A 21,802-nucleotide genomic window follows, 5' to 3' on the forward strand; every position below is an offset into this window, starting at 1 on the left:
TTTCCTCCTTAGCAATTTGTTGGAGCTCGTTTGTGATGTGAGTTGGCAAATACGGCAGGATACCATGTTCTCGGTAGGAAGACTCAACCTCAAACCATGAGTTTCCCCTAAGTTGCCCATCAGTGTGACTTTCCCCTAGTCCCAGTTCTGTTCTAGAAGACATGCAGAAAAAAATAAATGAGTGGCATCTGTGTGGCTCAGACTGTTAAGCGTCTGCCTTCAGCTCAGGTCATGATCTCCAGGTCCTGGGATCAAGCCCCATGTCCAGCTTCTGGCTCAGCAGGGAACCTGCTTCTCCCTCAGCCTCTGCCTCTCCCCCTGCTAGTGCTCTCTCTGTCTCTCTCTCTCCCTCAAGCGAATAAATAAAATCTTTTTTTTTTTAATAAATAAAATCTTAAAAAAAAGAAAAATGAATACTGAAAAAAGAAGACTGAAGAGGGGGAACTAGCTTTTCTAGGTATAAAACTGTATCGTACAGCTACTGTAATTAAAATAATGTGGGGGAGGACGAAAAGAAAGCCAGACCAATGCGGTATTGGTATGAGACCACACACATTAATGGAGAATCCAAAGTGGGCAAAGTAAATATGGGGTTAACATAGGAAAAGAGTGGAGGCACCGTTGAGCGTGTCGGGGGTCTGGATTCTGGATTTTTCCGTCCTGACTGTTGCCAACACGGCGTGCCACTGTCCACTCAACAGAGGCTCCAAGCCAAGGGGCCGGAGGCCAACACCCCCACCTGGCAGGCACGAAGGCCCCCTACTGGGGGCGCCGCTGACACCTGCTTAACGTCCTCACTCTGTCGCCCTCTGAACTTGACTGGAGGTGGTTTTTGCCCCAAAAGCAATCTCTAGTTCTCTACAATTCAGAATGTTATTTTCTTTTTTTGGTTCTTCATGTCCTAAATTATTTTTCAAAATATCTCGTGGTTCCTCCAAGTATTTCTGTTCTCGGTTTTTATCATTACATCTTTGTTCCACTTAGAATTTGTCTTGGTGGAAGACAGGAAGGTGTGTGTCTCCATTTATGTATTTTTTTTCCAGGTGGATACTAAATCATGCCAGTGATGTTTTAATCATCCATCTTTTGTCCCCTGTTTTCAGATGCCACTGTTCTTATATATGAATTCCCATATTAATCTTGCCCTTTTTGGAGCTGTGGGCCAGACCCCATGTGCCTGCCATGACCCCAGGTGGACAGTCCTGTCCCCAGTCCTGGTGGCCGGGAGCAGCCCTGCAGACCATGTCTTAGAGCGCGTGGTGGCCACCCCACCCCCCTGCTGTCACCTCGAGGAACAAGGTTTCTCCAGCTTGTCCATTTCCTAAGGAAAGCAGAGGGCTCAGGAACACCTGTCCCAGAGCCACAGGGACTGGGGGACAGAGACTGTCTCCCCCACTTGCTTACTGCTTATTCAACCTCTGTTGGGCTATGTTGTCCCCTAGAGTGTTCCTCTTCTCCTCTGTCCAGTGGTAACAGCCTCCCCTGCGTCCTAGGAACATCTTAGGAGTTAGATGAAATGGGTAAGGGGTGTGCTTAGCACAGCACCTCTGGGCCTGTGGGGGCTCAGGGAGAGAATTGGCCCACAGTGGAGCAGGGTGAACTAAGGGCGGAAGGGCTCTGGGTTCCCCCTGCGGCATGGGGACAGGGAATTAAGTGGGGGCACCACTCCCCATCCCGGCTCTCCCTCTCTGCAGTCAGCCTTTGTTAGCATGAACTTCGACTCTTCTTCCCATGGGTCCAGATCTGCCAGTCCTTTTCATGCTGTTTTCTTTCTTTTTCACCAGCTTGTGGTTTGCGTGTTCCCCACAGGACAGGACCAGGCTGGTGCCTAGCACCTAACGTGGTGGGGGGGTTGGTTTCCACTGCCCTGACTCCTGCCAGCAGCTGCCGCGGAGAGCCGTCGCATGCTGGAAGCAGCCACTTAGTTGAGCCACACAGGCTCAGGGGACTCATCGGGCTGATTTTGGGGCTCTTCTGGGGGTGCTGGAGGACAGCCATGACACGACGTGGCTCCACGCAAGGTTTCTGTCTTCTAGTCTGAGGGGATTGGACATTTAATCTTCCCCCTTACAGGATAAATCCCTGTTGTCATATTTCATCCAAATACTGAATTATATCTTTAAAAAAACAACAATAAAAGCCAGTTACCTGGAAGTTACATTTGCTTTCATTAGCTTTCCCTCCGCTTCCCTTCCACGCTCCTTTTGTTCAAACAAATGAGAAAAGAGAAACCTGCGGGGCACACCGTTAGGACTAGCGTGTGCTGTGTAAAGAAACCCCAAATCTTTGCAGCTTTAAATGGGGTTGTTGTGGCTCACTCCGGCCACGTGTCTGTGGGGGTCAGCTGGGGCCTCGGTTCACAAGTGCTCAGAGATCCAAGGCTCCGCTTTGAACGTTGCCAGCCCTGTGCCAGCGTGGAGATCGCGCAGGAGGCCCTGGCACTTGCAGGGGAACCCTGTGCCAGGAGGCCAGGGTTCACCGGCTCTTGGCTCATTGGCCAGAACCAGTCACGTGACCGCACAGTGGCAAGGAAACTAGGAAGTGCATCCTGCCATGTGTCGCGATGGGCTGCTCTTCCCATGCTGGGTCCCCTGTGCCCAGGCTTCTCTCTCATTCGAGTATGTGTTTCCTTTCCAGCTTCGTGGGTTCATGTGGTTGGGACACCCCCCCCCCCATTATGCCCCCCACACACTTGTTTCCACTAGGCCCCGTTTGCCCAGTAATTCTTTAATATCTTCTGGTGTGGGTATGTCTGTTGTTACCTAGCCAGGCCCCCTTTGGGGACATGTATCCTGTGTCCTATCTTTTGTCGATATAGCCTCAGCGAATCTTCATGGGCCAGAGGGACTTTTCACCTGTTGATTTTTTTTCTTAACCAGCATCCCAGAAGTTGGCTTACTGGGTCAAAGGGTATGGTTGCATTTATCTTTTCAATCTACTCTTGAACCTGGCTCCCTAGCACTGGACAAGGGCCAGGCTTTTCTTAGCTCCTAAGAACCTGCGGTCAGCCCTTTTCTCAAGGAGCCATGCTTGCTGAGTGGGTGTAAGCTTTTTGGCTCTTTGAAATAGTCAGCTTGCAAGTGCCCGGAACTTTGGAACTGTAAGGTCCATCTGTCCTGGTATCATTTCATCAGCTTGGCCCCTCATCTTCTGGGGGAAAAAGGTTGTTCACTCTTTGGCCTTAACCAGATCGTTGTTTGTTATTACCCAGTAACTGGAAACCAGTTACTAAGAAATCGGGGAATTGGGTCAGAGAGTGTTGGCGACAGTCCCGCTCCCCATCAGGGGCTCCGCGGTGATCGGCTCTGTCTTCAGCCCAGCCTGCCGATGTTGGTGGCCAGCTGCAGGTGACCTCCAGCTCCTGTCCTCTCTGAGGGCCCCTTTGGGCTCCTTGGGGAGTGAGAGTTGCTCTTGCTGGGGAAAAGCCTTCAGTCTGCTGTCCCCGAGTTGTCTTTTGGAACCAGCCTTGCTGAAAAGATGTGGCCGGTGCTGCACCCTCCAAGGCTCGGCTCCCTTCGGAAGTCTGATCATGAGGTGCCAGACCTGACTTCTTCAGCAGACACCTGCTCCTGCACAGTGAGGCTTTAAACGTGGGAGATGTGCTCGTTCTGTCCCAGATACCCAGCTCCGTGGAGAGCACAGGGGAATCCAGCCGAGTCGCGCCCACTCACTTTTCATGCAGACTATTTTGTCTGGACCCTGGTTGAGACCAAGCTTTTCATCTAGTAACTTCCATTTGAAGTCACTGCTGAAAACATACCACATGAAAACATTCACTGCAGGAGTGAATTAGGGGGGAAGGGAATGGAAGGAAAACACCAGGCGCCCGGGGCACCTTTGGCTTAGAGGTTAGTTGTCTGGCTTGGGCAGGAGGGAGACCCGGGTCCCAGGCAGCTGTAACTCTGTGAGCCTGGACTGGTGACTTAACCTCTCTGTGCCCCCATGTCCTCAGCTGCACCTCGTGTAGTAAGCTCCTGTGAGCATAGTCTGTGGCCCAAAGTAGGGACTTGATAAATGTTGACCATTACTAACAACGACAGTAAATTTCACGGTGGCAGCAGACGCTTTGAGGAGTCTCTGTGAGTCAGTACAAGGGACGTAGCTTTGTGAAATTCAAATTCTGGCTTGTGATTGCCCCCTGCTTGATAGAGAGTCAGGGAAATTTCCACTGGTCAGTAATAATGTGAACCATAGGAATAGGAAAGGTAATAGCTGACTTTTATGGCGTGCACTATTGAGTAAGGAAAACTCACCTCCTGCCCTTGTCCTTTACTGTCCGCTTACTACACACCCAGAACTCTTCCAACACCAGCTGTGTGGGAGTCTTCACCCCTGACCGGGCCGTCTTGTAACCCGAGCTGGGTGTCTGTGGCTGTAACCCAGTTCTGACTGCCTCTGCCTGGAGATAGTGTTAGGTCCCACAGGCGAAAGGTTTGGTCCCACAAGATTACCGCCCCCCGCCCCCAGATGCCACTCTGAAGTCCATCTTGTCACCTGTGCTCCTGACCAGCCAGGCAGCTCTCAGTTGGAGGGTCCCAGGACTCCCTTCTCGGGTTTCATTAATTTGCTAGAGCAGCTCATAGAACTTAGGAACAATTTACTTCCCGCTTGCTGGCTAATTATAAAAAGCTGTGATGAAGAGTCTGGTTGGACCTCCAGCTGGAAGGGAGGCGCAGGGCAGGGTCTGTGGGAAAGGATGCCAAGCTCCCTGTTCCCTCGGAGCGCGCCATGCTTCAACACCTCCCCGCGCTCTGCACCTCCGGGATTGTTACGGCATCTTCATCACGTTGGCATGCTTGAGCATTAACTCAGTTTTCGAGTCCCTCTCCCCTCGCTGGCGGACAGGAGATAGGGCAAAGCTCGTGGCTTGGCCTTCCTGGTGACCAGCTCCCATCCGGAGGCCCACCGAGCTGTCCTCAGTAGAACAGGACACGGTGCCCACAGCCAGGGCGTTCCGCAGGCTGATTCCACGGCCGTGCTGCTGCCTGGGAACAGTGAAGAGTCGGCCCGAGCCGCGAGATCTGCGGTGTGTTACTTGACCGCTCTGCCTCTCGTGGGTCCCAATCCCAGGCTGTTGGAAGAACTGCATGAGCGAGTGCACGTCAGGTGCTTAGAACAGGGCCCGGTCAGGCTTCCCGCTGCGTGGGGAGTCTGCTTCAGATTCTCCCTCCCCCTCTGCCCCTCCTGCCTCTCGAGCTCCCTCCTTCTCCCTCCCTCAAAAATAAATCTTAGAAGAAAAAAAAAAAAAAATCCAGGGCCTGACTCTGGGTGAGTGTGCAACAGCTACACCCTAGCCACAGGGCAACGGGTCTTCTTGCCTAGAAGCTGGGGCTGGGGGAGGGTGGCTCTGTTGCCCGCCTGGTTCCTGCGCAGCCTGGCTGGCGGTTCAGAGAGGGATGGGTGGTTTTCGGCTGCCCAGACTTCTGCAGTCACAGAACACCTCGCATCTTGCGTCCAGAAAGGATGCGCAGCCCCAGCACCAGGGGCGGGGAGCCCCTTCTCCCAGGCCGCCTGCCTCCCTGATGCGCCCCAGAGATGGTTTTACATTTCTTTCCTATCTGACTGCTTTCCTATCTGACTTCCCCATCAGGGAAGCACGTGTGGAAGTTTGGGGACATCTGGAAGCCTCTGTTGGGGTATCCTTGTCCTCCACTGCATACACGCTCTCTCCTCGGAGACCGTATTAGGGCGGGCTAACTGTTCAAGCCTACAACCTCCATATTTTACCTTAACACACTCAGGATTTGTTAGGTGTTCACACTATAGCACAACTCCAGTCGTGCCTGGTCCTCTAGGATCCCATTTCCAACCTGTAGATGCAGTGCAAGAGGGGTGGTCCTAGGCCTCCCCTCCCAGGGGGCCAGCCCAGGGTCCATGCTATAGGTAGGACCAGCTCTTTCTGCAGACGCGGTAGCCTGGGACCCCCAGGCATTTGCAGTTGCCCAAGTGCAAGTGGAGAATCAAATGCAGATGATTTCTGCAGCCACTCCTGCTGCCTGCGTTATACCTTCCTTGCTTCATTTTCTCCTCCTTCTCCAGGAGGCTGTTTCTAACACCCACAGCTGGAAAGGATCCCCCCGCTTCGTGGAATGTGCCTTCTAGTTGGTCTGCAGTTTTCACTTTGTTCTTTGAAACATCAGCGGCATTTAGCACACATTCGGCAAGCTCCTCTTACCTCAAGCCACTGTTCTAGGTCCTGGGGAGGCCAGGCTCAGCGCTGGTTGTTGGGGATCTCAGGATCTGGTGTGGCAGGGTCAGTTAGAGCAATGACTGTATCTTGGTTGCAGTTGTGGAGGGAGAGGCAAAGGGTCCTGGGGCTCTGGGTGAGATCAGACAGCTGTCACATCGTCCTGTTTGGGGTGCACTGAATTGAGAAGTCTGGAAAAGGATTGAACTGTGGAGCTGAGACTTGGAAAAAGAGTGCGAGGTCCCTGTGTGGACGAAGGGGTGTGGGGCCGGGGGGCATTCTGGGGAGAAGGAGCTCGTCTCCCAGGCAGGACCCAGAGCGGCACGCGGCTGTATCTTGGTTCTGCTGCCACAGTGCGCCGGACAGTCCTGTTACTGACGGACAGCCCCCAGAAGGGAGCGTGGGGGCTGTCTGTGTCTGGCACCCAGGACAAGCAGAGAATGCCTGTCGAATGAACGAGCAAGCGAGCTGCGGCGGGACGTCGTCCGAGCACCCCGCGGTGTTACCACTGCATCGCTCTGCGTCAGCCTGCGCCACATCTGCAAATGCAATGTTCTAACCCACCCAGACAGCCTGAAGTGTCAGGAGTAGGAGCACCTTCGTTTTATGGATGGGGAAACTGAGGCACAGAGAAGTTAGTTACATCACCTGCCCAGCCCGGGCAGCCGAGCTGCGATGGGGTTTCCTGGCGTCTGCCGTGCCCATCTTCCTCCCCTCTGAGCCGCCGCTGGGGCTCACGGGGTAGTCAGACACGAGCTCACCTGGGATCCTGGGCTGGGCGGACTGGGTTGCTTGCTGCGGAAGTCAGAGGTCACATTCCAGCCACTGGGCTTTGTAGGCCTTTGTCCCAACTCCTCCCGCCCTCCCCGACCCCCAGCCAGCCTCCTGTCATAGTCTCTGAGGGGAACAGTGGTCCCTTGTTCCCTCCGAAGCCTGAGCTCTGAGCTCTGTGTGGAACAGCGTCCAGCCTTGGCCTCACAGGGTGGCGTGACTTGGAAGCACCCACAGGCCTCCTCTGGCCACAGTGGGCGGCCCTTTCGTTGAGACCTCCTTGTTACTGGCTGAGGGACAGATCAGACCCCTTCCGCAGACCACAACAAGTCCCTGGGAAAGTTCCCTTTTTCTGGGGGCAGAGTGTGGTCAGAAAAGCAAAATGACACGTTGAAGCGAGTTCCCTTCCGTCTGAGCTCCCCTCCCCACCCCATCTGTGAAATGAAGCCTGGGCCACCAGGGTCTGCTCCTCTGCAGTGTCTTGGGTTCTTGAGAGCCGGCCTGCTCTCCTGTGGTGTGCCTGGACCCTGCCTGAGCCCCCTTCCTGAGTGGCAGCCCCAGAGGGCCCACCTTCTCCTTCCCAGCCAGCAGGGAGAGACTCAAATCCCCTTGAGGTCTTTGCAGGAGAATAGACCCTTCAGGGCTAATGTGGCTTATCTGGCTGCTTTAGGAGAAGCTGGGCTGGAGAACCTTCTGGAGTCAGCGGCCACTCCAGGCAGGTCTCAGCAGAGATGCTGCAGTGACAGATGGCCAAGCCAGGACCAAACCAGGCCTGATGTGTGTCCCAAGTTGCTGTTCTCATGAAATGGTTTTACTGGCATAAAAATGCTTGGAAAATATACAAAGGGAGGTGGCCGGCTTCCAGAGCTCAACTGTTTACCTTCAGTGGAATGGCGGAGAATGTGGAGAGCTTATTTTCCAAACAGCCCCTGCTTGTCAGGTCTGCAGGCCCGAGGCTGGTGCCAGGCCGGGACGAGCCAGGGGCATCTCCTTTCCCCAAACCCACTGGGACACATTCCTCCTGCCATACAGGAGACCCAGAAGCTCCTCCCTGGAGATGTGCAAGCTGGTGGGGTGGGGCTTCACCCGTGTGACCCAGTTCTTCGCTGTTTCTAGCTGCCTCGGTCTGAAAAGATTGGCTTCTCATTTGTGGTACCTGTCACGGTGGAGCCGCGGGTACAGCCAAAGTAGGTTTGCGTCCGTGGCGTCTTCTGAGAATTTGCACTCTGCTCAGGGTACCACTTCCCACTGGCTTTGCTCCCCTTCCTTCCAATTCTGTTCCTTGTTTTGGCTTGTTTTCCCCGGGAAGTGGGTTTGGATGGGAACGTAATCCCGCCTCCACGGGCAGAAGTAGAAGGATCCTCCCAAGTTCCTGTGTGTATTGGAGGGGAAACTGAGGCCCGGCGGTTGGGGGGAATGAGGAGCCAGGCTGGTGCACAGGCCCAGGACACCGTGCGACTGGGCTGCACACAGCCTGCAGGTGTTGCTGTTGGGCTTCCATCCAGCCCCTGCCCGCCCCCCCACCCCCCCGGGCTACTTCCCAATCACCAGGCCTTGCCCGGTGACTTTTCTTTCCTGGCCTCTTGGTGTCCTGGTCTGTGACAGTGGGACTGGGAGGACCGCAGGCGCTGCTTCCCTTCTCCATCCAGGAGCCCTGGAGGGAGAGAGGATAACAAGGTGGGGGCTGGGTCAGAGCCGCCAGCGAGATGTGGCACGGCTGCCACAGTGGGGCGAACTGTCACCACCCCAGGCTTGAGGGGACAGTGGAGGGCTTGGGAGAGGAGCTGCCTGCTTGCAGGGGGTGTCTGGTGCCAGAAACACGGCGAGGGTGTGAGGACGGTGGAAGCAGACACCTGCACATCTCTCTCCCCCTCTCCCCCATCTCCTCATGTGCCTCCGTTGGCCGCTCGGCCAGAAGCCAGAGGACAGGGCGGCCCGCTGCTCGTGGCTGGAGAGCCCAGCCTCCCGGGACCCAGAGTGGGCTTGGGGCTGGGGCTTGCGCTGGACGGCAAGCTCGCTCCAGGCTTCAGATCTGCATCTGAGCACCTCCACTTTCTCGCTGTGAGACCCCAGGGTGAGGGGGGCTGGCATTCCAAAAGTCCGTGTTGCCCACTCTCCTCATTTGTGAAATCACCTTTCATCACGTGGTTGGAAAATAAAAACCGTTTCTAGCGCGATGCCTACCCAGAGCGGACGCTGTGATTTCTTCACTAGCAACTTGGAAACAGCCTGGAATCCTGGAGGGAGCCCTGCTTGGGGCGGGCGGGGGGGGGGGAGATGAGTGGGGCTGGGGCTGGTGACATTCTCTGGCCTCTGCTGAGGCCATCCAGGGGGGTCAGCCAGGTGCCGGGCTGGCGCCGCTGTCTCCAGGGGCCTGGCCTTGCAGCTGGTGGTGGCCGCGTGCCGGGCGGCAGACATCTGGCGGGTCAGGGAGCGTGCTGTCGGGCTGCCCTGTTGTGGGCAGGTGCTCTGGCCCTGGGGTCAGGTGACACTGACGCTCTGTCAGCCTGTGGGTCTGGCTCCCTGGGGATTCGGTCTCCCTAACCCAGCGTTCTTGAAATAACAAACAGAGCCCCCTGTGGAGCAGGGCCGGCAGGGCCACCCCACACTCCCTCACAGTGTCTGGGACGAGCCTGGATTTCAAGGTGAAGCTCGAGCTGCCCGTCTCTCGGGGTGGTGCCTCTTGGGCGTGGGGATCTCAGCTCTGCTGAGGCCATCGTTCCGTGGGAAGAGTACCTGCCTGGATCTCACTTTAGACCTGGCCATGTGACTTAAGTCATTTGGCTTCGCCTTGCAGAGCCCTGGTTTCCCGACCTGAAACATCGGGGTCATTGAGCAGATTGTGCGTGTCCGGTAGATGTTTTCTCTGTATAACGACGGCACGGCGACGGTCGCTTAACCCGTAGATGCCTTGGTTCCACGTGTGTGTCTTGGGTATCCAAGGTGCTTTGGGGGCTCGGAGACAGAAATGCACACACAGGGCCTGCCCTGGGGGAGTTCTAGAAGCTTAATGGGTTTGCACCTTTTGTCCTGCCTGTATTTCCCGCGAGCGCTGGCCTTCCTCCTGCCCGCTCTCCCAGGCTGCAGGGACGGGCAGGGGTGGGTTGGGGGGAGACAGCCGGGCAGTGGCTCAGGTGCTGAAGTTGTTCTTTTTCTCCATGTTCTCCCCACCTTTCCCTGGCAGCTGAACCTTAGCCGGCCGATTGAGGAGCAGGGTCCCCTGGACGTCATCATCCACAAGCTGACTGATGTCATCCTCGAAGCCGACCAGAACGACAGCCAGTCCCTGGAGCTGGTGCACAGGTTCCAGGTGAGCGAGGACAGTGAGGAGGGACGGCCCCAGAATGGCCCTGTGTGCTTCTAGAACTTCAACAGCCGTCTTGCCGTCTAGTCCGAGGGTCGTGGTCCTGCTGCTCCCAGCATGTGTGCTTGTGGGTGGGCACCTCCCTGCCAGGGCCTCTGTCTCCTTGGGTGTCAGACAGGATCCAGCCAGGGTGTGGTCAGCTCACCCTCCGTGCTCTGCTGGGGTAGATGAGCATTACTGATCAGAGCGCTGCCCTGTCCAGATGTGGCCTCTGCCCGCGCAGCACACAGCCGCGGTCCGTGGTTCTGAGTTGGCACCGGGGCTGGGACCCTCCTGCCTTGTGTTGAGAAAGGGACCCCTGGGGGCTGTTGAGGTAGAACAGACTGCCCAGCTCCCCGGGTCCTGCCTTGGTGGAGAACACCGCCCCCTCCCCCCCGCCCCCCATGCTCACTGCTTGGACCCCTGTGTGCTGGTCTCTGAGCATGGCGGCTGTTCCCTCCTCCCTGCCTTCGTCCACCATCCCCCCATGGCCTTGAGCCCTCAGTGACCCACCGCCCACCTTGGGAGGTGCTTCCTTTGTCCCCACTGACTTGTCCTGTGTTTTCTCTGTTGTAGACAAGACCATGATTCGTCCCCTTGAAAAACAGAGTCATATTATCAGTGAAATACAGCCAACGTGGATGGCATCCCTACTGGGAGGGGATGCTTGAGCGTGTTTTCGGTGTGTGATAATTGGAGATTTGATGTCCTGTCCTTCTGTAGCCACACAAAGGGGACTCTCTTTAGCCTCCTTGGTCACACAGTAGCCCTCCTGCTGAAACATTTTCTTTCCCGCCTGTGTCCGCGGTCGTGACCTCAGCCTCCCTTGTTTGCTTCCCCATGGCTCTCCCACTTCTTGGCCGGATCTGCCACGGATTCCCACTTCCCGTGTGCAAGCAGCCCAGAAGCAGTTGTGCCCTGCTCGTGGCCCTGCTGGTGGGCGGGGGTGCAGGGCGGATGCTCCTCCAGGGTCTTGCCCTTGGCCCAAAGTCCCTCATGCTTTCATAGGACTGGGGGCCATGGGCAAGGCGCACCCAAGGCTCCTCCCTGACCTCGCTACACTCTGGTTTTCCTATTTGTGAGATGGTATCAGGACCAGGAAAACCTCCTCCAGCGTTGGTCAGAGCAAACGATGCCAAGCCTATGAAGTGGTTCTTATACTGCTCACGGTCACTTTATCATGTGACCTCTGTGAGCCTTAGTTTACTTTTCTGTAAAATGGGGATGCGGATAGTTTCTAGTCCTGAGGATGGCCAGGTTGCCCTGCAAAGTGAATGTCTGTGTATGTAGAGGTGCCTAATGTTTGCTGAGCGTGCAGGCATTCTGCTCCTGCAGCCAGGACTTCGAGGCGGCTGCAGCTATTACTTATCTTGCTCTGTTCACCAGCATCAAGGGCGGTAACCCCCAGGCAGCCCCTGGGAGTTTGGGAACGACTGCCCCGAGGAGCAGGGGGCTCCCATCCTTCACTCCCCATGACCATACATGTGCCCACAGCCCTGGGCAGGCGGTGGCCAAATAAATAGTGAAGGAGAACTGGGTCCCCGAGTTCTGGTCTGGGTGGAAGACAAGGTTACAGGAGAACGTGGCGGGGCTGGGGGTGCGGGGACGTGGGGCTTCAGGGTTTCAGCCACTGTGTGCATTTCCCCGGGAAGCCTAGGACTGGGTCCCTGGAATCTGTCCCAGCCTGGGCACACATAACTCAGCCAGCCCTCAGATGACTGAGGTGACCTCAGTGTAACCTTCCAGCCTTGGTATTTTTGGGATAAATTTTCACTGCACTCTGTGCTCGAGCATGAAGCCGGATATCTGATAAGGCCTGGACGTTTCCTCCTTTGTGAAGGGAACAATCCTTTGGGGAAAAGGGTGATAGGCTGAGCTTTCCAGAGGCCTAGGGAAGAGAGGAGACAGTGGGGGCTGGTGAAGAGGGGGACAGAGGGACTCCGGGTGAGGGCCAGGGGAGAGGCCCGCTCAGCTACACCCGGCCTCCCTCCTGCCACCAAGTCACTGACCGAGTTGACCTGTAGGGTTCAGAGCCAGACCAGATAAACTGGCACGTGACCTTGGTCATGCCTCTTGTTTTCAGGTTCTTGTTTTAATATTCATGCAAGACTTTAACAAGGGGCTATTAGCTTGGGTGGGTAGGGAGCACAGGGTCTGTGGCAGAGAAGCCAAGGCCAGGGCTTGGGTTTGCAAAGCTGGCCTTTCTGCTTTTGGTGTGAGTAAGGAAACAGAGAAAGATTTTGGCCCAGAAGGGGCTCATCTCGAAGGGCCTTCTCCAGACGCCGTATTCCGGTCCCAGGAGAAGTGAGCTGAGGAAGAGGTGTTTCTGAGGTCTTCCTGACAGCCCTAAAGCTTTCTGCCCCTGGGATGCTTCCATGAAGCCTCCAGCTTACGATGGAAAGGAATTCTCTGAGCTCAGAGGTTAATGCTTTTTTCCTGGCTGCCTTTGAGGACAGGTTGGAGGGTGTGGGCCTGGGGTTCATTGCAGATCACCAAAACAGGTTGCCATAGAAACCACCTCCCCAAGCCTTCTTTTTTTTTTTTTTTAAATATTGGCCCCGAGAGAGCTTTGCTTGGAGAATCATCAGGATGATTCAGTTGTTTTTCTGCCCCAGGGTTCATGTGGAGCCAGCGGCCTGGTGCCACTGCGGCTCTGCCCACGGGTCAGCTGTTACTGAATAGACCTGGGGGGGGGGCCCTGCCCATGTAGGCCTGTGGGGTTGGGGTCGTGGGAGGGTCCCCATCCCAATGCTCAAGGGTGCTCTGCCCTCTTGATCTGTTTTCTCTGGGGGGCATGGAGAACCTTCTTCTCACTGTGACAGCCAAGGCAACCTGGGAGGAGGGGCTGGGGGCTGGTCCTCCTGCAGCCCCTTCCAGCCCCAGAATCGCCCAGAAGGGTCACAGTGGTTATGTTCCGTGGGGCATGTGGGGCTGTCTAGGTGGATCTTCCTGGGGTTTTCCCTGAAGGAGCTTGGAAGGGGGGCGGGTCTGAGTCTAAACTGACAGCTCTTCCCCACCTTGATCAGCTAGAAGATTGGTAAGTGCTCTGTGAGCACTAGATGAGGACCTAGCCCGGAGGTGAGGCTGATGGGGAAACCAGGAACTTCCCCCAAGGCCCCCAGAGTGATGAGTTAGGGCACACGCAGACTTGGTCACTACATTTCCTGGCGTCAGACCGTTCTGTGCCTTCTCTTCCCAGTGATAATGAAGACTTCATTCAGTCTGGAACCGGGCCCCTGAGGCCTGCGTGATCTGCCTGTGGCCTCCCCCTGGCATCCTCACCTTGGCCCACCTCGGCCCTCCAGCTCTGCACTCTTGCCCACCTCAGTGCCTTTGCCCCAGCCGTCCTCGTGCTTGGGATTCCTCCTTCTCCCCTAGCTTTCAGCTCAGGTGTTCCTCCCTCCCTGATGACCTTTCTAAGGACACACCCACCACCTTAGGCCCTCATGAGGTTCTGCTTTTCCTTCCCTCCATTGGGAAATGCCTGATGCTCTAGTGGTTGCTACTGTCTGTCTGTCCATCGGGGGGTTAGCCGCACAGGGGCAGAGATCGCACCCATGTTGAGCTCACCGGGATCCCCACTGCCACACATGATTCCTGCCACGTAGGAATTGTATCCGTGTGTTTGTGAAGGGACAGGGTACTGGCGGTGCTGGCTCAGTGCTTCGCGCCCTGCTGGGTCAGAGGAGGGAGCACATGGCTCCAGCTGGAAGAAAGGCCCAAGGAGGGTTCATGAGGCAGACGGTGCTGCCCGTCGCGTACGTGTGGGGATGCCTCCGGGGGGTGGGGAACTGCAGGATGGGCAGGTTGGAGGGAGAGGGCTTTTTCCTGCCAGGCTGTGGAGCTTGGACTTTATCCTGCAGGCCAGGGGTGAGGGCGATAAGATCAGATTTCCCTGGCATGAGAGTGGCCCTGCTTAGGAGGAGGCCATTGCCAAGGCAAGATGAACTCTGAGGAGCGAGGACTCCGTAGTCATCGGGGCCTGGCAGTTTCTGCAATAAAGAGAGAGCTCATGCCCTGGGGGCTCAGCAGTGCCCCCATCCTCATCCCGGTGCCCCTGGGGATCCCTGGGCTGTGACAGGCTGGCACCCATAGGCCCGTGCGTGGCAACGCCCCACTCACCTCTTGGGTCCCAGCTGGCTGTCGGATTGTGTGCCATGCATCTAGGAAGGGAGCCCCTTCTTCACCTCGTGGATGCAGGCAGGGAACGCACACTTGGCACGTCGGTTTTACCTGAAAGGAAGCAGCTTTTAGAATAAAACTTCATAGCCCCACTCCCCCACCCCTCCCCTGTAGCTTGAAAAACAGGCTTATTGAGCCGTAACTCACATACTGCACCACTCACGCACTTGAAGTGTGCAGTCTGATGGGTTTCAGTGTATTCGTAGATCTGGGCAGTCCATTTTAGGACATTTTCGTCATTCCCTCCCAAAACCCCGAATCTTTTGCTATCACCTCCCTTGCTGGCCCTAGACAGCCCCCACTTTCTGTCTCTATAGCTTTCCCTATTCTGGACTTTAATGTGAATGCAGTCCTAGAATACTTGGCTGCTGTGACTTCCTTCTGTCACTTAGCGTAAGACTTTCCAGGCACCCCCCGCCCCACCAGCCCCGCCGCGTGTCATCGTATGAATCGTCACTTCCGTCCTTCCGATGGCTGAGTAGCATTCCATTTGGAGACACACACTGTGTGTCCGTCATCAGCTGACGGGTCTTTCCATGTTCTGACTCTCAGGAATGGCACTGCTGGGGCACCTGGGCGGCTCGGTTGGTGAAGCATCTGACTCTTGATTTCCACTCGGGTCATGACCTTATGGTTGTGAGATCGAGCCCCATGTCAGGCTCCGTGCTGGGCATGGAGTCTGCTTAAGATTCTCTCTCTTTGCCTCTCTCTCTCCTTTTTTTTTTTTTTTTAAAGATTTTACATATTTCAGAGACAAAGGGAGAACGTGAGTAGGGGGAGGGGCAGAGAGAGAGGGAGAAACAGACTCCCTGCTGAGCAGACAGCCCCATGTGGGACTCGATCCCCGGACCCTCAGATCATGACCTGAGGTGAAGGCAGACCCTCAAGTGACTGAATGACTGAACCACCAGGCGTCCCACTCTCTCTTCAAAAAAAAAAAAAAAAAAACCAAAACACTGCTGTAAGCTCTTCTATACACATTCTCCTTTCTTGTGGGAATACACGTGGGGGCGTTTTCCGAGGTTGGGGAACCCCCAGTCTGGTTTTCCTCGTTCGGCACTGTTTTCCATCCCCACCAGCAGTGCATAAAGGTTTCAGCGTCTCCACTTCCTTGCCAGCACTTAATCTGATGTTGAGTTTAGCGATCCTAGTGGGTGTGAGGGAGCATCTTGGAGTTTTGGTTTAAATTTCCCTGATGGCTGACGATGGCGGGCATCTCTCCACGTGCTTCTTGGTCACCTGTGTGTCTTCCCCGCAGCGCTCCTTCTGTCTCGCGTGTCGATGTCTGGAGTCCGCGAATTGGCCGTTTTCCTCCTTCGGGCTCTCGTCCCCCCAGGGCACAGTGGTTAGGCACACTGATGTCAGAGCCTGTAGCCTGGGTCCAGAGGTACCCCCTACTTCTCCCCGCTGGCATTGGGAATGTCTTCTCATTTCTCCTGCGTTTCAGCTCCTTTATCTCTAAAATAGGGGCAGGCGGCGTCCCTGCCTCCCAGGGCTGCCGGAGGCCCGCGTGTGCTAACCGTGCCGGCCACTTGAGGGTCCTGGAGCTCAGGAGGGGCCTCTGCGGGCCTTGGCCGGTGTGTGACCTGCCCCTGCCTCCCAGGCTGGCTGTAGACTCCAGTTTCCTCTGACACTGGGGCAGGCGGAGGGGATGGCTTTTGAGGCCCTTCCTGTGACAGGGTATGAGGACTGGCTCGCAGCAGTAACAAGCGGCTCCCCCAGCCTGGCCCAGGCTCATTTCTGCCTGCGACGCCATCATCGGAGGGTCGACTGGGCCCCATTGCATGGGCGGGAGCTGGGGTGACGGAGCGGCTGCAGACAGGTCATCGTGGCAGGAGGAGGAGAACCCCGCGAAGCACGCCCTGGCTCTTAAGAGTGTCCGTGATCAGCACTACTCGTCAGCAACGCGGTGGTTCTGAAAATGCACCAGATGACAGGTGTCCTCTGTGCCGGGACCGGAGATGGGCAGTGACTCTGGAGGCAGGGCTGGGTGGAGGTCAAGGGACTTAGGTACTGTGCCCAGCTCCGCCTCTCACCAGTCCCCCCACCAGGGCCTCGGGGGCCCTGCCTGCCTCCCTGGGCACATGCCAGGATGACAGTGTGGGATAGGACCTTGATTGCTGCGGCGTCCCCACCCAAAAGGCGGTGGTCGTGAGCGGCAGTGATCACCTCCGGGACCAAGGCTCCGCTCTGCCCCCGGCCCCTGGGGCTCAGAAACGATTTCACAGCTGCACCGGCTCTAGTTGTCCGCTCTAGTTGTTCCCTGGGCAGCCGCCAGCCTGGGGCTCGGTGCCGCACGTGGGAGGGATGGAGTGGAAGCAGGAGCAGCATGATCTTGTGGTTCTGGGCCTTCTAACCTGATTCGGGAGGTAACATCTAAACCCGCCAAAAATCAAGTGAGTTTCTCTTTGGGAGCAGAGCTTAGTGGCACGTGGGCTTCCCGGCTGGAGGTTCCGGCGAGGGATTCGCGCGGTCTCCGAGGAGGCCCGCGAGACGCCACGCTTTCCGAGCAGGTCCCAGCTGGCCTCATGTGCTCTGGGCACTCCACATCTCTTATCTCATTTTGTGCAGAGGTCCGTCCCTGGGAGAATGGAATTTTTACTTCCCCCTTTTTCAGGTGAGGAAGCAGGCCCAGGGAAGTTAAGGCACTCGCCTGCGACTGCTCAGGTAGAGTACCACCGGGGCTGGATTATCTGTCACTCACAGTTCTTCCAAGTAGGCCTCAGAGCAGCCTTGGCCAGCAGCTTGGAGTTGGGGGCGGGGGGAGGGCCAGCGATTCAGGGTCACCTGAGGGATGAGGTCACCGTCTGGGATTGCCTCTGACACAGCTGGGGCCGTGCGGTGATGGACAGCAGCCTGCAGATGCCTTGGGGGTCAGGACTGGGCCTTGGCGGTGGCCTTGGCCTTAGAGGACAGGTCCTGGCCTGGGGTGGCCAAGAGGTCAGGCTCTTCAGGACTCCTGCCCTGGGTGACAAGGCCAGTCCCCCAGTGGTGGAGATGGCGGCACGATCTGCCCATTGTGGGCCCAGATCAGGCGGGGGTAGTGAGTCATTCTTGGTCCCCACAGGGTTGGTGCCATCGAGTGCCATCAGCTGTCTGCAGGGCCTTTCCTGTGGAGAGCGGAAGACTGGCCCCCCAGGCAGGCCCACGACTTCATGACCCTGTTTCCAGCCCCTCCCCACCGAGCTGGCCAGCTGCCCCGGAAGCCTGAGCTCTGACCCAGCTCACGGTGGTGTGTGGGCCGTCCGCATTTTATGGCACAGGGTTTGAGGTATGCTGGGTTTTAGATATACTAACTTTATTAATAGTAAAGTTTTCCAAGGTTGAAGAAAGAACTTATGCATGTGATTTCAGGGTTCCTTAGCTCTGACACTGCTGACGTGTTGGGCTGAACGATTCTATATTGTGGGGCTGTCCTGTGCATGGTACAATGTTCAGCGACATCCCTGGCCTCCACCACCCTCGATCATGACAACCAAAAATGCCTGTTGCTGAATGGCTTCTGGTGGCCCGGGGGGCAAATTTGCGCCTGGTTGAGACCCCTGCCTTTCTCAGAGCGCAGCGGCTCTGACGGCTTCCACGCATAAGTGAAGGCACTTTTGTTTTAAAAGCGTGGATACGGAGGCCTCGCTGGATGCAGCTGGGTCTTGGAGATTGGGATCTCAGACCAGGGGACTGAAGTCTCATGGGCTCTTATTTCAACAACACCTGCAACAGAAAGGTCACCTTCTGCCATTCTCTTGGCCTGTTTTGGGGCCATGACTTCCTGACTTGCTTCCGTGTTTCTCGTGTGGGCTGCGTGCTCACGATAAAGCCATTGTGGTTTCCTTTGCCTTCCTGGGTCAGTCACAAAGCCGCTCACCAGTCAAGCTGGCCTCTGCTGACCTCGGTCCTCTGAGGCACGAGGACCTCCCTGAGCCCCTTGCTGCTGGGGTCCGCGCCTACTGTCTCCGTTCTCTCACACCCCCCGGTTTCCAGCCCCGGACCTGGCCCGTGTCTCTCAGTCTATTCATTGATCTCCAGGATCAGTCATCGCAGATCTATTATCTCATTCATTCAGCCAAGTCTTAATTGAGCACTTACTGTGTGCCAGAAATCTTCAAAGATGGCAGATACAGTAATCAATACATCACATCAGGCGGACTCAGCCCCTGCCCCCACACAATTGTATTTGGGTGTGTGGGGGTGGGGTGGGAGGGAGGGAGGGAATGCACACAAAATACAAGCAAGCAGAGAAAAAAGTAACAGGGTCTCCAGTTACAGAAAGTTCTGGGAATAAGAAAAATTGGGGCTTGTGGTAGATGACAGGGAAGTTCTTACCACCTGGTCTTGCAGCCTTTCTCAGGAGTTGACGTTTGAGCTGAGGCCTGAAAGGTCTGTTGATGGAGGGGAGCAAGCCAGGGGACAGCGTCCTTTGGCCAGACAGGCCCAGAGGTCTGAGGACCCTGAAGAAGGTGGTGGGGGGCTGGGTGGGTGGGTTGGAGGAACCTAGTGAGCCTGACGGCTGCGGGTTAGAGGGGGGGCTGCAGGGTGCCGAGGGGAGTCAGTCACCTTCTGAATCAGGGTTCCTGCTGGGGAGGAGGGGGATATGTAACGAGCGCGTGGTGCTTATGTGGTGGGGCAGCCAGGCCTTCCTTCCGGAAGCTAGGAAGCCTGGGGGGGTGCGGCTGGGGGCACCGAGTGTGGAGTTGAGGGGCCAAGGCATGTTTGGCTAGAGCGGCCCCTGGTTTTCCCCGAGTTCAGCAGCACCCCGCAGACCCTGCCCTGCTCCCCGATGACTCCCCCCACCCCCCGCCCCGCTGACAGCAGGCTGGACACCCTGAGTTCTGTGAGTAACACTTGCACACCCAGCAGAGCCCTGGGGAGCCTGCGGGCCTTGGGGAGGCCTCCGTTGGTTCTGGGAACTGAGAGTTCAAGTCTGGGTGCGGGTGGGTGGGCCCCAGGTGCGGGTGGGTGGGTGGGGCCGCTGAGCAGTCCTGTGGCCTTGTCCTGGGAAGTGGCCCACGGCCCAAGGGCACGGGCGGCTCCACAGCTCACTGGAGCCACCTGGGGGGTGCTGTAGGGGGATGCGGGCATGGAGGGGGTATGCTGGTGCTCGTGGGGGCCCGTGTGTGGCAGGGGTGCACAGGGGTGTTAACACAGGTGCTTAAGGAGCACGGGGCCCAAGCAGCCGCTGCCTCTGTCTGGTCCTGACATTGCCCAGCTGCTGGCTCTGACGGGGGGGGCCCCGGGACTGCTGGGACCCCGTCCAGTCCCCCACAGGGATCCCTGAATGGAGGTGCTAGTCTGTCCTGGTTCAGCGTTGGCCTGTGAGGGGACGTGTTCTGACCAGCATCCAGCCCTGGGGGTCCTTTCCCCGGCTCCAGAGGACCTGAGTAGGGCCATGGCACTCAATAGGGCATGGGACATTCGTCGGTGGACAGTCCAGTCCGGCCCTGAGCCAGCCTCCTGCTGACGGAAGATGGAGAGCCCACTTACAGGTTTGGTGCTGCAGTCTGGGGACAGAGAGGGAGGCTGGGAAGGGCAGGGAGAAGGCATTTGCCATCTTAGATAATGGAGCATCCTGTTTACTTCCAGCCCTGTCTTCCTCAGCATTTGGGGATATGTTTTGGAGGGAGCTCATGCGTGGACTTTTCTGTCCGCTCTGTGAACAAGTTTCTCACCTGTCAGGACCACACTGTCGGACTCCGGCTGCTCGCCCAGTGGCTGAGCAAGGCACGTGACGTGAGACTGTCTGGGGTGACTCAGGTGGACAGTCAGCCATGGGGGGCAGCCGGCTCTGGGATGGGGGTGCCCGTTAGGGACACTGAGGCGGGCATGCAGAGTCGCACGCCCAGGAGAACCTGCTGTCTTAGGGGGGTGCTCAGGCCCAGCCCTGCTCCACACGGCACTGTCTAAGCACCTTCCCTCATCCGGAAAGGGGCTCCCCTGGGCCCTGTCAGTGGTATGAGTCTGTACAGCTCATTCTGGAGTCTGGGGCCTGGGGCTCTGGCTTCTTGTCCCCTCCGAGCCCCTTTTTCTGTGACTGTTCTGTTCATCGGCGGGGACGGGTGTGGGGGTGGTTATTGCTGCTCCGTGGAAGCTTGCCATGCCCTTCGTGAATGTTCCAGTGTTTCTCCCACCTCATGCCCCGTCTGGGACAGCAAATCGCCATCATCTTGTGGACAGTGATTCTGGTGCATTCCTTAGGCGTGGCTTTCCCTGTGTCGTCTGTGGGTGGCTCTCACCGGTCCTGACGGACTGGTCTTGGTAATGTCAGGGTCTTCCCCCACCACCTCTGCTGCCCAGCCAGCCACTTCCCATCTTGGTGCAGCCATCGGTTCCCCGGGACCTTGAGCCTTTTTGTGTGCGAACAAAGATGGTCTTCCTTTCCCCACACAAAGCCGTTGTTCCCACAGTAGATCTTGGAAATGATTTCACATCAGCCCTTCGGGCTGCCTCATTCTGTTTAATGGCTACATGATATACCATTAACTGGTCTTAAATCCTTCCCTTAACCAGCTCTCTACTGATGTTTCTGGAACATGCCTTGGTGATGAAATGCCCTAGTACATGCGTCCGTGTGCACACGCGGGGAGTTCTGTGGGATAGATACCTGGAAGTAGAGACGCCGAGTTCATGTGTTCTTGATTTTGCTGGTGTCCGGTTTCTTCCCATAGGGTCGAGCCGGTTACAGTCCTACCAACCTAGGGCTGGTCTGTTATCCTCCACTTTTGGACATGCTTCTTCTCATCAGTTGAATTTGGCCGTGAGTTCTGGAAAATCGGGGGCTGCACCCCTAGCTGGTTCCCCATTCTGTAGTGTTTGCTGCTGGTTCTCAGGGCCCTGGCGAGGGCAGCGTCTGTGCCAGGCTCACGCAGCCTGTCTGGACCTTGACCCCAGGCCACCTCGCTTCTGTCTGGCACTCACGTGTTCACACCTAGCCTTCTCTTCTGAGCTCCCTGTGCTGTGGGGGCCTGACCACCCCAGCCTGGGTTCATGGGTTTAAATAACAGGTCTGAAGAGCAACCAGGCTGAGGGGCACATCATTTTCCTTTCTCTGGCTCTGACAAATCATGCCAGAGGTCAGGCAGTGTCTCGGTCCTTCTGGAATGGCAAAGGCTGGCACCCATGCCTCTAATGCCAGCTCTGTGTCAGACACGCTGCTCAGGCCTGTCCCTTCCAAGTTCAGTCCCTGGTCCTCACATGCCAATAGACAGGTCACTGCAGAACTCAAAGCCAGCCCTGTGCCTCCTCGGCTGGGACCCTGTTGCTTTAGGATCATGTCCAGACTCCCTGGCTGCTGTGTCTCCCGCTGTCTGTCCTGCTTTCTGCCTTAC

At 56.8% G+C, this 21,802-nt stretch overlaps 1 protein-coding gene across 2 annotated transcripts in view; it reads left to right on the plus strand.

Moving 5' to 3' along the window:
• The window catches only part of ITPK1 (inositol-tetrakisphosphate 1-kinase), a 167,291-nt gene that overhangs the window by 88,781 nt on the left and 56,708 nt on the right, over positions 1-21,802 (plus strand). For both annotated transcript variants that reach the window (XM_044232310.1, XM_044232311.1), the window contains exon 3: positions 10,143-10,268. In XM_044232310.1, the coding sequence (XP_044088245.1) occupies positions 10,143-10,268 (126 nt within the window). The remainder of the gene's footprint in view (positions 1-10,142; positions 10,269-21,802) is intronic.

This window comes from Neovison vison, chromosome 13, assembly GCF_020171115.1.
Source record: "Neovison vison isolate M4711 chromosome 13, ASM_NN_V1, whole genome shotgun sequence".
NCBI classification, from domain to species: domain Eukaryota; kingdom Metazoa; phylum Chordata; class Mammalia; order Carnivora; family Mustelidae; genus Neogale; species Neogale vison.